The sequence below is a fragment of the Prinia subflava genome, chromosome Z, assembly GCF_021018805.1.
Source record: "Prinia subflava isolate CZ2003 ecotype Zambia chromosome Z, Cam_Psub_1.2, whole genome shotgun sequence".
Classification (NCBI taxonomy): Eukaryota; Metazoa; Chordata; class Aves; order Passeriformes; family Cisticolidae; genus Prinia; species Prinia subflava.
The window spans coordinates 69,802,596-69,817,251 of NC_086283.1; the positions used below are offsets into that span (position 1 = coordinate 69,802,596).

Consider the following 14,656-nt stretch of genomic DNA (forward strand, 5'->3'; position numbering starts at 1 on the left):
CTCAATTATTCCAATAAGAGAACAACTGAATTCTTGTCTCAAGTGTCATGAAATCTGATGTCCAGATTTTACATTTATGTCCAGACATCACCTTTTTTACACTATTAATCAAAACACTGTATGGCACATATGCCGATTAAGGGCAGACAATCTTCTTGTCTACATTGAAGAGGTTATATGCACTGCAAAGAATCTTATCACTAAAAAGCTTGCAAAAGCCTCCTTATTTTCTACTAAATTTTGCACTATCACTGAAGAGTTATCTGAGCTGCTTGGTAAACAAGTGTGGCTTTGCAATCCAAAGTGAAGAAAGAATATTCAGCTACCCTGAAATAAAAGGATGTTTTGCTGTTGCATGTCTTTAGGACCTGCCACTATTGAGTTATTGTTGCAGGTGTATGACAAGAAAGGTCTCCAGAACTACTCCAGACAAAAGACATGGATGACTTTGAAACACAATACCCTGAAACAGGAAGTGTGTTCTAGATGGAAGCCGATGAGAATCATTCACGCTCGAACAACCACCTTCCAAACCGGCTAACATTCTTGTCCATGGATTCTCGTAAAAATACAGACTTTACTGCTTGTTCTTGAGAATACCACTCCTAAAAGCTAAGAACCATGAACAGAAGGTTTCCAAGTACTAGGAAGAAAACAAAAGCCAGAACCTCCAAGCCATATAATGTATATATTCAACATAGGAAACTGATCTTACATTCAACAGTATGCGGGTCAAGTTACTAATTAACATCAGCTAATGAGAACATTCTTAGGGTAAATACATTGGACTAGAAATAAAATCAACATGCCAAAATAATCAATAGTGGCTATTGAGGCCATAAAACAGATGAAAGAATTAAACACCCGAGTTATACTCCTAGAAAAGAGTCTATCACAATACTGAGAGGTGTGCTCAGGTAGCCTGGGTGTGGGAAGCAAAAGGAAGAACAAGACTTTCTGTTCCACTCAAGGGGAACATCTATGACCAATTCACTGTGTGGGAGAAGGCTGAAGCCAGAGTAAAAATTTTGTGTCAAAATGAAACTATGCAGAGTAGAAATCACAAGAGTAACTATAAATGGGTTATTCTTTCATCCTGAACCAACACATACCAAAACATTTAGCAAAACTATGTTCTTTAGTAACCTCCAACCTGTTAAATTGCAACAGATTTCAATACTACCAATTTCCCCCGCCTGAATATTTTTGCTTCTCACATAAACAGACGAAAGAAAAAAAGCTTACTAGCACTCTGTTCCCTCGTTGTGAACCAGTACTTTCAGACTTCCAACTATTTATAGGTTTGAGAAAAAACAAAAACAAAAACAACACCACCCAAAAAACAAACCACCTGTTGGGAATTATCAAGACCATGTAACTTACAACAAATACCATATTTTTATATGGATGTACTGGTACTTGTTTTCTCGCAGTTAGTTACTCACAGTTCCTTCTTCTTAATATATTTAAGAATATATACTTAATATATATTTAAGAATATATATCATATATATATACTGCCTGTTATAAATGCCAGGACAAATTTATTGCCAAATTCAATAATTTGGTTTATTAAAATTCAAATCACAAAATTTGGAATCAAATTATAACAATTTTAAGCAATAAAAACAAAACAATATGAACCCTACAACAGCGACACTTACTTGACAGAAGTTCTCCTGGGAAAAGTTGAGCCAAGGGTGACCCCAGAGACACAGGACCTGGCAGCCGGTGTATCTAGCTGGGTTCACGCCTTTGCCCACTTAAAGGCCCAACTTAAATACCCTTAACTTCCCCCTCGGCAACCTTTCTCCCATTGTTTCACTAATCATCGGCCATTAACTTTGTTTACACTAAATCCCGAAAGGGTCCCCGGGCACATTCAAATGCTAATGTCCAGAGTTAGTCCTTGCTTTGAGTAACTGTCGTAGAAGTGTGTGATGATCCTGTTGGCACGTAGCATTTGATCCCTGTTGGCACGTAGCATTTGATCGGTGCAAGTCCCTGTTGGCACGTAGCATTTGATCGGTGAGAGTCCCGATGAGTTTAGCTGCACGTAGGCAGGGGTAAGTCATCAGTGCCTCGTGTTCTCACCTTCTATTTTTGGGACCAGGAAGATCAGGAGAGGTGCTTTACAGAAGTCCGTGAAACGTGCGGGTTGAGCAGACACACATAACTTTATACAATATATTACAGTTCCCAATCTATAATTATTTATAGAACATGAATTAAATAACCCTATTTCCCACACTGCCATATTTCTTATGGCAGTATATATAGATTTATAGGCAGGAAAGATGTGTGTATGGGGGGTTTTGTACCAGGTACATGCATAAAATTACATAAATTTACATACATAAAATTAGAAAGCTGGAAACAATCTCTCTTTCTCATACAATTTCCTGAGAGAAACTAATAGGCGATACCTTTACCTATTTGACACAAACCTGCTTGATAAACAGAAGCTGGGCAGTACAAGCAATTATTAAGTCTCATTATAAATGAAAATGACTGCTGTGAAAAATGTAAATGGTAAGTCGTAAAAGGAATTTCTTCAATCATTTCTACTCAGTGGCCTCTTTAAGATGGCAAACTTCTTCCTTGTTCTGTTTCCCTTCTATTCATGACATGATTTACATGAGATACTTGTTGACATAGTTAAGATTCATGTTTCTCTGCCTGAACCAAAGCATGGCTGATAGTACAGCTGTGAAGAAATAAATTTGTTGAGAATATGATTTAGTATTAGAACATGTACAGTTTATTCTCAAACTGTCAAGCTCATCTGCAGCTCCATGAGGCTCTTTAATAGCTACAGTCTGCTCACAAAGTCAGTACCTTCCAGTTTTGGGACAAAACAAATTAAAAATTGCATCTTCTAAAATAAGACCTCCTCTGATCAAGAAGAAAAGCCTCATATGGCCTGAATTCTTTCATCTCCAAAAAGTATCAACACAGAACATGTCTGAAGGTGAAGAAAAGATAACTGAGCACACAAAATGTTGGTCAATTTCATGAAATCAAATTTCCAGGTGTTCATGTGACTATCAGTGATTAAGAGCATACTTATACATATGGCCACAGCTGCTAACTCAGGTCTGGCCATTGGTTCAAAATGAGGAATTCACTTCCCTCTTTCCCTGCTGCCATGATGCTGGCCCTCATGAGAATGAATCTACATGAAGAACAGTTTGGCTCAAGTGATGGCCTTTAGTGCAGTGTTAATGCCTCTCCCATGAAAAAGTTTCCATAAAAGAATTAACATTAACCAGTTTGTAAGTGATTTACAAGACTAACATATGAAAACGGCTAATCAATATGGGTTCCAAAGTTCCAAGAGTTTTTTCTGGTGCAGAAAAAGACCCACATAATGAGAAGGTGTAAATACTTCCATCTGCCAGTTATTTTGATAGAATCAGAGAGCTTGAGACAAAAACCATTAGTTTTAATAATAAACCAGATAGACTTTAAAGACGCTAAATCTAAGGCAACATGAATGAAAACTGACAGACACACAGAAGGAGATATTAAAGAAGTTTATTGATTTAATTTTCTTCAGAATTAACATAGAAATATATGCTTCTTTGTAAGAACTAAATACATTTCACTTAGATAAAGATGTGCAATCAGAAAAGTATTATTCTCTACCATTGCTGAGAAACTAAAAAGGGACAGTAGTAACAGTTATGTTCATTTCATAACTTCTGTCTACAGCAATTAAATCAGCTTGTGTATTAGCAGTATAATGAATCAGTTCATCGATGTTAACTAGCCTGAAAATCATTGGTTCTGAACTAATTGAATTTTTATCTTCTACAGTTCTTCACTGCTGTGGTAGGTCATCAAGCAGTTCAGAGTTTGGCATAGTCTTTCAGGATCATTTCCAGTTTCTGGCTCAGCATGATGTTCCCCTTCACCTTTAGTTTACCAGAAAAGAATGCCTAAAAAGAACACAAGAAGGAATGAAAAAAACAAACAAACATGTATTCAACTGTTTACTCACAAACCAAAGAGCTGCTAGAACAAAACAAGAAGCCAAAGAATGGTTGTGTAGCGCTCAGGAGAAAGCCTTCAGTGCACAATGATTAATGGTTATTGGTTATCAATAAAAACCTTTCAATTCCATACTATCCAGAAACAGATTTTTTTATCTATAGTGCAGAAAAGACCAAGTCTGTCACTCATGGGAAAAAATTAAAATAAACACTAAGCAACTTCAGTTGCCTCTATTCCCTTTCCACATACAGCAGAGAAGACTTCTCCAGGTGTAAGACAAATGCCTTCATAGAATGTGATGGTGGAATTTCTGCAGGGCACAAAAATAGGCTCCCAGCATCATCCTCTCACACTACAGATATCCACATACCATTATAAGAAAGGGGAAAATGGAATGAAAAGGGTATATAATGAAAATTAAAGACCTAATGAAAATGTAAGCTACACATTCAAATTCGTAAGAAATACAAACTTGCACAATGTATTACACACATATGCCACAGAAATGCAATGGCATTATACATAGTATATCACAACAAACAGGAAATAAGCAAGATTTTGTTGCATTTGCAAAGTCATAAATCAATCAGTATTTTCACTTCAATGCTGGTATATTACATTTTTATTGTCCCTACTTCAAAGAGCTGTATACTCTGTTTCAATTTAGTTTATATTTTTTTAAACTAGTTTTGCTTCGCTATGGCCTTACAGTTTGAAAGCTCTTTGAAAGTTCTTTAAACGTTCTTTTGCACAGTTCTGCATTAGCTTGAAATACATTCAAATAAAGAATAGAGAGAGCCAGCAGAAAAGAATTTGAATAGATGCTTTGAGCTTCTTTAGATGGAAAACTTCACAAAAACTCAATGGAAACACTAATGCCTAAGCACAGACGATCTTCCTGAATGGCAATCACTGTTTTTTAGCATTCTGATGATTATACATCAGCATCTTGTTTGCTTATGCTTTATGTGTGCTGTATACAGAGGGTCACAAAGGGTTTTACTCATGTGGTATGTAAGACTTATAACAAACATTCACTGTGATCATTAGTCTCCAGTTTACAATCAAAGTCTCCAACAACTTCTGCTTGGGATCAAAGAAAAGGAATTGTTTGATATATGATGAGCTTAATTAAAGTTTCCATTTGCTCAAGCTTTAATCTGTAAGCTGACATATTAAATCTGTGACAGTTTAATTTAGTTTTACACAAGGCAATTTTGTTAGTGAAATTAGTAGTTTTAAGCAGTTGATTACTCCAAAAAACTAAAAGTGCCGACCAAGACTATAGACCTTCCTTAAATCTTTATTTTCCTGAAAAATATCCTGGTTTGGGTGAATTTTGACCATCTACATGTCTGTATTGTCTTGACATTTCTCTTTGCTGCAGTTCTAGCAATAAATCAGACCACTGCAACAAACATTAACTTCCTGCAATACGACAATCAAACAGCCTGATCAAACTGACAAACACAGGCTTGCAAATTGTATACTGTGAAATACCAGGAAACAATCAAACTCCTAAGTTTGTACTGCCAGGCTTTATGTCACAGAATCCCAGTATAATCTGAGTTGGAAAGAACCCAGAAAGATCGTCTAGTCCAACTCTAAAGTGAATTGCTCGTACAGGCATTGAACCCACAAGCTTGCTGTCATCAGGGCCCTGCTTTAGCCCTGTGTAGTTATCTTTGTCTCAAGATGACAAAGATGGCATAAATGGCCCCTGACACTTTGTGGTTAATTCAGTACAAGGTACTGATCTCCTTACACCTCATCTGACTCTTGTCTCTACTGTCAAAAGATCCCAGGGTTTAGGATTACAGAACAGTCATGAACCACAGCTTGATTTAAGGCAAATAATATGTCTACATACAAGACAGTATGTCTGTGACTCCCAGGCTTTACCTTTTGAGGGTTAATCTTTTGCTGTACCACATCCATGAAATCCTCATCCGAGAGTGTGAAGGTAGTATCAGCAGAACTTCTGGCAGGTCCTTGATACACTGATCCAGAGCCATTCTTTAAGTCAATTGCTGAGAAGCAAGAGCGAAGACAGTTTAATTTCAAAATAAAGATAAAATTTTCAGGCTTAAAAACAGTACTTTCCTTACCTATTATAAAGCATCCAGTTTAAACATAAATCTTGAGCTATCAGCCACTTAGAAAATAAATGAGGTTTAATTCTTCTTCATCAACGAAAGAAAATAAAAAAAATATTCCTGTACTAAAGGAGAGGGTGTTTAGAGCAAGGACTTTAAAATTCTTCCAGCAATGACACTATTTTTGAATGACACTGAAGATGCACAAGGTATTAACTAGTGCACTTACTGCAAAAATGTTCAACTTAGTAATAAAGCTCTAAAGTTCAAAACCAGCATCCTGTAGTCAGACAAGGCAAATGTAGTGGTGTTCAAACACACTACTGCATTTTCCCTGGTCTGTTCCTCAGGCAATATAATATAGCCTATTCTGCTTCATGTAAGGCATGTTTAAAGCCTTGCCAATTATCTGTCTGTCTCTCCTGGAAAGACAAAAATTCTTCCAAGTTTTTGTAGCTTCAGAGTGTTCTTTTCCTACGCCAAATGACCTGCCAAAATAATCTATTACAAAGCTAACACTATCAGGTATTGTGTCATTTGTTTAGAAGAGTATTTTGACAGGATGTGCTCCGCCAAGTAATTCTCAGATCTTGCGAACTGCCGTCTTTCGCTTACACCTTTGCCTCTTGATCCATCACCAGCCCATCCCACACATTATTCATGTGGATATTCTTGTAAGAACATGGCATCTCTAGTCACAGAATCATGGATGACAGTTGGTTGCTTTTCATGAACAAATTTTAAGGCCCTCACCTAACCACGGAGCCTTATTACTGCATAAGCTATCTTATGTGCAACTTTTTTTCCAAATAATTTTTGACAGGGTAAGGGGAACCATAGACTGGGAGTAGCTTTAGTCTATTTAAGTTTTTCATTTTCTGAAATCTGCTTTAAGTAATATTTATCCAGTTACAACAGAACTAGAAAGGGACTTAAGTATACAATGTTGCTCAGTTAGAAGTGGCATACTGTATTATTATTTTCCAGTTGATTTTAAGGTAAATTACAATTTCTGCAACAGATTTAATGCATATCACTAACTTCAAGCAATATGGGAAGAAATTAAAAAAAGATTATTGAGCATCAGATTAATTATATGTACATTTGTGTTTGTGGGTAGGGGCTGTTTAACATCCTTGTGACCCAAACAGCTACTATACAGTCTAACATACCTGAGCCTTTAACATTGCTCCTGTAGGTTATGCAGGCACAGACTATTAGCAGGAAAACAAAAATCAAGAAAATCATCTACTGAATCACGAAATGCAAGCTACATACACAAACTGAAGTCTGAGATCTGGTATCCACTCTCAGACTAAGTTAACCAAGCCTAACTGTCCATGAGCTTTTAAAATACACCTCAACCCAAATACTGCTAATGTTAGGCACCATACCAGTGTAGCCAAATTGCTCCCTTTGAGACAAACAGCAAGGTCAGCAAGCTCAACAGATTAATTCAGAAAACACAGACGTGGTCTCCAGGATGCCTGCAGTTCCTAACCAACTGTTTTGAATTACTTCTTAGGAATCCCTTTTTGCAGTTCATTCTGCTGGTATTAAATTTCTTTCCTGTCCCTACCATTCCTACACTGTTCCAGAAGGGACCCAGACACTGAAAGCCTGATATACCGTCTCTCAAGACCCGACTCCTCCTTCTTCACTAGGTACTGGCTGAAAGGAAATTTTGATATACTTTATTGATAATACTCATCCATCAGTCTCACCAGAATCACATAATTATTAAGGTTGGAAAAGACCTCCAAGATCATTGAGTTCAACCTTTGACTGATCACTACCTCAAAAACTAGACCACAACACTAAATGTCACACACAGTAGTTTCTTGAACACTTCTAGGAGTGGTGACTCCACCCTTTCAGTGAAGAAATTTCTCCGGTTATCCAGCCTGAACCTCCCACGGTAGAGCTTGAGCCGATATGCTCCTGTTCTGTCATGGGTACCTGGGGGAAGAGGCCAACCCCCACCTGGCTACAGCCTCCTTTTAGGCAGTTGTACAGAGCAGTAAGGTCTCCCCTGAGCCTTCTTTTATCCAGGCTAAACACCCCCAGCTCCCTCAACTACTCCGCAAGGACTTGTACTCTAGACTCTTCCCCAACTCCACTCCTCTTCTCTGGACACACTCGAGCTCCTCAGTGTCTTTCCTGAAAAGAGGAGCCCAGAAATGGACACAGAAATTGAGCTGTGGCTGCTGCCTTCTCTCATCTGCTTCTTTTCCAGATCTGAAGAGGCTATAGGACATTAGAAGAAGATGCTAATCAATCAGTTTACAATCTAAGCTACAAGTCGAGCTACAGTCATTGAGTACAGCAGCAGTGGGCTGCAGGGCTCAGACTGTTTCCAGCACTGCACTTACCACAACAGCACAAGACTGTGTAAAAAAAATGAAGCAAAAAAATTAAAACACAAGAACAACTATATATCCAATTAAGTATGAGAAAGAAGCCTCCCAGGTAGCCCAAAAGAACCAGAAACACTGTTTGTAAAGGCCTGGAAGGCCCTTACAAACAGAGGCCTAAAAAAAGATAGATCATGAATTAATTAACATCAAGTCATGGCTTAAAACAAAACAAAAACCTCAGCCAAAATAATATTCCTCCTCACATACCAGTTGTTTCAGGGATAACTTGTCAAAAATTTTAACCATACACTGAAATAGTATGTAGTATTTAGCTATGTGAACCAAACTGAGAATTAATTTTAATGTCATATTTTCCTTTTTGTTTTCTTGTAGCTATGTACATTATGGGACTGACCCTCCAAAATGGCAATTTTACTTAGAAAAGATAGAAAGATAATTCAGAATTGATCTAACCTAGCAGCATAACATTTACAAAAATTATTTAAAATTCTTGTAAGCAGAAGATCAACTAATAACCACTAGGTCAAATTTAAATGTACAGTAAAGAAGTGCAATTTTACTGAGTAACATTAAAATCTGAAGCACCTTTGAAAATCAGTCAAAATAGTGACACAGAAATAAATGCCAGCTATAGCAAAGGTAACACTTCTGTTTTTAAAGGAAAAAAATTAATCTGTCAAAGGCTAAAGTTTCTAATTGTGTACAGAAGCTTCCATTACATTAACAACTGAAACAGCCAAGCATTCAAGTAAGCAAATAGCATTTGCAATGTTACATATTCTGAACTGACCATCATTGCTCATTTGCATTACAAAAATCTTGCTGATGACCATACAGAGATCTTGTAAAGATCACATAAAGTCAAAAATCTTTTGGATTATTGAGAATATTCTAACTGCAAGAAAGCTGTCTTCCTTTGAATGTAAACTCACAAACTACCATCTTCTGCACTTAACATGGAAAATGAATTATACCAGCATCTGGTAGAAGAGACAGTACAAGATCATGCTCTTGAATACTGGATAATAGTGTAACATATGCAAACATGCAAAAAGAACTAAGTTGGCAACTGCTTATATAAATCTGAAGTACTTGTCTCTGGAAAGTCTTTTGCTTTGTGTTTGTTCACGTATATGCTTTTCAATGGCAGGAAAGCGTTTTCAAATATTCCCCAAATAAAAATTTCATTTTGCAGATACATATATGCCTTGCCATTAAAAATGTACCATTGCAGTTAAATAGACATAGCAGGCCCTTGATCCATGTAAGGACAAACAGTGAAGGTTGACATTACAGTTGTTGTAACTCCTAAAATTCTGCTATTGAGTTTTCATAACTATTTTCATATTGACAAAATGAAATTTTAATATTTACATGATCTGTAGCAGTTTAACTATTTTAGTGCTAACCAATTCCTGTTTTCTTCATCCAATAAATACTTGAAATCTAAAGGCATGCAAAAGTATTCAGAAAACACAAACAAATACATAAATACGATGACACACAGTTCTTCCAAAAAAAGCGACATACAAAGGAATTAACTAGCATGCCAATACTCCCAAAATGGAAAAGTAAAAACCATTTTCTCAGACACCTCACTGGGCCACCTAGATATTTACATTCAGCCTTACATATTTACTACACCACAGAGACTACAGTAATTCATAAGCTTTAAGGAACTGACCACAGTGTAAAAATATTCTCAGTAACTCTTCAAAGATTCTGAAAATGTTTCATTTCAGCTCTTAATAGTAGTCAGTAATGGGAAATGCTTAAAATACTAAATTAGCTCCTCCAGCCTCCATTCCACAGGGAGCTTAAAGTTTTTTCCAAATTCATATAAGAGCACTGAAAATTTTCACTGCAACAGAAGCAGAAGGAATACGACAAACAAAAACTATGTCTTTTTAATCCCTTTTAGCTAGAGACATATGAACAGGAAGAAAACAGTACCTTCTTCCTATTGCTTCAGCAGGAGAAGCAGGAGAGAACAAAAGGCTGACTATTGATTTATTCAAAGCAGGAGCACTCTCTTGATCTGAATACAATAGCAAAAAACATTCACCTGCTTTCATCTAATAAAATGTGGTCTCATCGGGCAGTTAAGGGCACCACTCAGGCTTAAATCTCTTAAGTGTGCTTGTTCTGCGTTCAGCAATTTGCAGTTTCAGAACTTTCTGAGTGAGAAATTTTATTCATATCTTGAAAGACCCCTCAACAGATTTCTTCTCTATTGACTTGTCCCTCTGTTCTCTGGACATACATAATATTCAATTTAGGTGATCATGTGTGGGTGATAGCTAGGGACAGGCGCTCAGAAGATCACGTGATGTCACGGGAAGATAAGGACCCTCCCCCCGTCCCTTAGGTGGTGGCCCCTCCTAGCCCCATTAGCTTCCCACCAACCACTGACCTTTAGATCCTTTGCCCTCCCACTGACATAGTAGAAGACCCTTTAGACTATTTAACCCCATGTGTAATACAATAAACCGCCATTTGCCGTCCACCACATTGGTGTCAGCGTGTCAGTGGCCCGAGTAGCTCGAGGACGTCGAGCTGCCGTGCTGACTCTTTGAAACCAGGTCGCCATTGCCTCATATCGAAGGCAACATGATCAGTAAAACATTTCCAAAGCTAAAGTCAATGATCAATCAACCTGAATTAGTTTTCTAGTCGTTATTATAAGCATGACTGTCATATCAAATTTAGTTACACATGAAACAATAGACAGGACTGCTGTGGAGTACAGAGTGATTACCCAACAAACACAGGTTTCCACTTTAAGTAGTCAGGAGTTTAACCGATCCACTTCTAATTATCATCTAAAAATGTAAGCAAGAACACAAGTAAAACTCTGTAAGGCTTCTCTCCAAGTTCTAACTATATCCATAATTTAAATTACTTCCCACAAAAATGGAAAACTGCAGACAGTAGAAATTATTAAGAGGAGTAATGAATTTTAAGACAGAAAGTCTGAGTTGGATTATTCAGTATTTCCCTTGTCTCATTTTGATGTATAGGCAATCAGCTTGCACAATCTACACAGGTATATTCAGAATACTTATTAACTTCTATCCAAATGGAAACCACTCCTTATACCTCAAAAACTGCTTAAAAAACAAGGCAAGTAGAACACAACTATCCTGATCAATCTATGTATAATATTTTTCCTGAAACCTAACAGGAGTCTTGCTACTCGGAATCTCTGCTGGTTAACATTAGGAAAAGATTAAGTGAAATTATAAATTGCTCAACAACAGTTTAAAAAAAGTTCAGTGTACAGAACGAAACATAATGCAGACCTGATCGGACCTACTGTGAGTCTCCCCTGTCAGCCTGTCAAAGGACAGCCCCTTCAACTGCATCATCCCCAAAACTCATTTGACTACATCCAACTACTGGATCAAAAAGAATCTACAATCAAAAAGAAGTCTAAGCAACAGACTTGACTCAAAGACTTCCATTCCTCAACAAAAAGGCCTGGAAGTTATAACCTCACTAAGCTATTTCCCTTTGGAAAAACTTTACACTCCACCAATAGAGCAATAGACATGTTAACTAAATAATAAAAAAAAAATTCCAAAGATAGAAGAAATCTATCCAATTAATAAAATTATATTTAGGATCGTTTTCAAAAATACATATCTTTATAAAGAGAGCAAAGGAGAATTTAAGAGGAAAAGGTTTTTGAGGAAGTAGTTTTGCCTCCATCAGACCACTTCACATAATTCTATTATTCATTTAATCAAGAGAAAGCTTTGCTGTGACCCATTGCTATTACAGGCTTTAGATTCTCGTCATCAACCAGTCCCATGCTTAAACGATGTGAAATCATGATTACGCCTCCATTAAACCTTGATCTCAGGAAGTTTAAATGGAAACAAACTGGGCTACATTTTCACTGAAGTGACAAGAACAATGCAGTAGAAATAATTAGTTATTTGTTTTAGATCAGTTAGCATGTACGTCACCAGCAGACTAATTATGGTAACACTCCTACTAGGCTAATTTAGCATGCTTTCCTAAGTGCAGTGGCAATCCAATCTAGAAAATGTAAATAGAAATGCACAGAAATTCTAAAGGATGATGTAGCCTATGCCTACATCCAAACAGGCAAGTTACAGAAGTATGTTCCTAGAAAGATTAGTAACTGCCAATTCATCTGATCTGCTTTTCATTTGAGCACCCAGTATGCATTCAGATCTGTAGGTCTCACTGCATATTCATCTACTACATTATGCTTAGTTCCAAGCTATCAAGTTTAATTACAATGATTAGAATGATTAATCCCACTTCATAACAAAAATGCATTGGGGTACTATATAAACACAACAACTTACTCCACTGCATTGCTGTTTTTCCATCTTTAGTGATGTCCCACTGGAATACAGCGTTTACTTTCTTTACCAGTTCATTTCCCATCTCTTTTACACGACGACCAATTTCTTCAAACACCAGGTTACTCTGCAGCCCTTCAGTCTTAAAAAAAAAAAAAGAGTATGAAGAATTTAAAATTGTGTTAAAAAACTGTGTTAAAAGGTACTGAATATGTCTCTTACTTTCCAGCACACAATGCTTCAACTATCTATAGCAGAATTACTAAATACAATTGAGATTTCCTCTACCACAAAGTAACCACCTCTAGCAACCATCAGCACTAAGTACATTCAACTAGAAAATGCTTCATTTCAAATTTTCATTTAAGATTATTTCAAATCTTGTTTTTATAGTTTTCATCACTTATAATTTAAGACATGTCTTTTAATTAGTGCTCTAAGAGTTTCTAAATTGCCCTTTTTTCCCTTTGGAGGATAACCACTGCCACTTTTTTCACAGTGAATGTTATGTTAGTCTTCAGAACAAAAAAAAAAGTTTTTACCAGTATATTAGTTTAGCTTGATATGAAAGATGTTCAAAACATACTATGAACACAATCAAAACTCCAGTGCAGACAAAATTTAAGAGTGGGATTAGCTACATTTACATTTCCAACTTTTCCAAACACATTATTTTGCAAGCCTTTCACAGTCTTTCTTTTAACCAATATTTGTACTGGATAAAAGGCTATACTTTAGGAAGCTACTTCAGTGACATTTTTCATCTAACTGGAATTGGAGCAAAGACTGTCTCAGAGCTTTTGTTGTTCACTGTACCAATGCTGTACAGCAGAACCCAAGATTCCTCAGGCTGCTATTTTGTCACCTCTTTGGTTAAATCTAAAATTTTTCATTATATAAAAGGGTTCCCAATAGCATTTAATTTTGCCAATCTTCACTCAGTCAGGTTGGTTTCCCCTAGTAGGTGTCTGACCCTGTCAGCAACCTTCTGCCAAAGCACCTTAATTTCTCAGAGTAAGCGTAAAGAAAAACACCTGTTCAGCCCAAGTTAAAAAAAAAAAGGAAAATCTGAGCAGTTCAGAAAAGTTCTAATGTTTGTGCTTCATTCAACAATTCAGGATGTGTCAGAAGATTAAACACAAGCAGCAAATTAAACAGGTTCCTGGATAAATCATAGAATCATAGAATGGCCTGAACTGGAATGAACCTTGAAGATAATCTAGTTCTAACCCCTCTGTTGGGGGACAGGGACACTTTTCACTAGACCAAGGTGCTCCAAGCCCTATCCAGCCTGTCCTTCTACACTTCCAGGGATGACGCAGCCACAGCTTGCTGCTTTCTCTGGGAAACCTGTTCCGGTACCCCACCAACCTCACAGTAAAGAATTTGTTCTTAAAATCTAATCTAAACCTATCCTCTTTCAGTTTGAATCCATTCCCCCTTTTCCTATCACTACATGCTCTTGCAAAAAATTCCTCTTTGTCTCCCTTCAGGTAATAAAAGGCCACAATTAGGTCATTATGAAGCTTTCTCTTTTCCAGGCTGAAGAACCCCAAATTTCTCAGCCTTTTCTCATGGGAGGGGTGCTCAATTCCCCTAATTTTCTTGATGTCCTTCTTCTGGACTCACTCCAACAGGTCAATGTCCTTTCTATGCTGGTGATCCCAGAGCTGGATGTAGTGTTCCAGGTGGGGTCTCACCAGAGCAGACCAGAGGGGCAGAATCCCCTTCCTCACCCTGCTGGCCATGCTGCTTTGGATGCAGCTCAGGTATCACTCAATATTCTCCACTCTGTGATCACAAGCTTTATGTGAATGTCACTATCTCAGTATTTCATAAACTTCAAGCC

General features: G+C 37.1%; 1 protein-coding gene across 1 annotated transcript in view; it reads right to left on the reverse strand.

Annotated features, from left to right (window-relative positions):
* Window positions 1–3,521: 3,521 nt before the first annotated feature.
* The window catches only part of HSD17B4 (hydroxysteroid 17-beta dehydrogenase 4), a 59,140-nt gene continuing 48,005 nt past the window's right edge, over window positions 3,522–14,656 (reverse strand). Inside the window, exons 22-24 of the mRNA XM_063423869.1 lie at window positions 12,811–12,949; window positions 5,899–6,026; window positions 3,522–3,941 (exon numbers count right to left, since the gene is read on the reverse strand). Of these exons, the coding sequence (XP_063279939.1) occupies window positions 3,852–3,941; window positions 5,899–6,026; window positions 12,811–12,949 (357 nt within the window). The 3' untranslated portion in view covers window positions 3,522–3,851. The remainder of the gene's footprint in view (window positions 3,942–5,898; window positions 6,027–12,810; window positions 12,950–14,656) is intronic.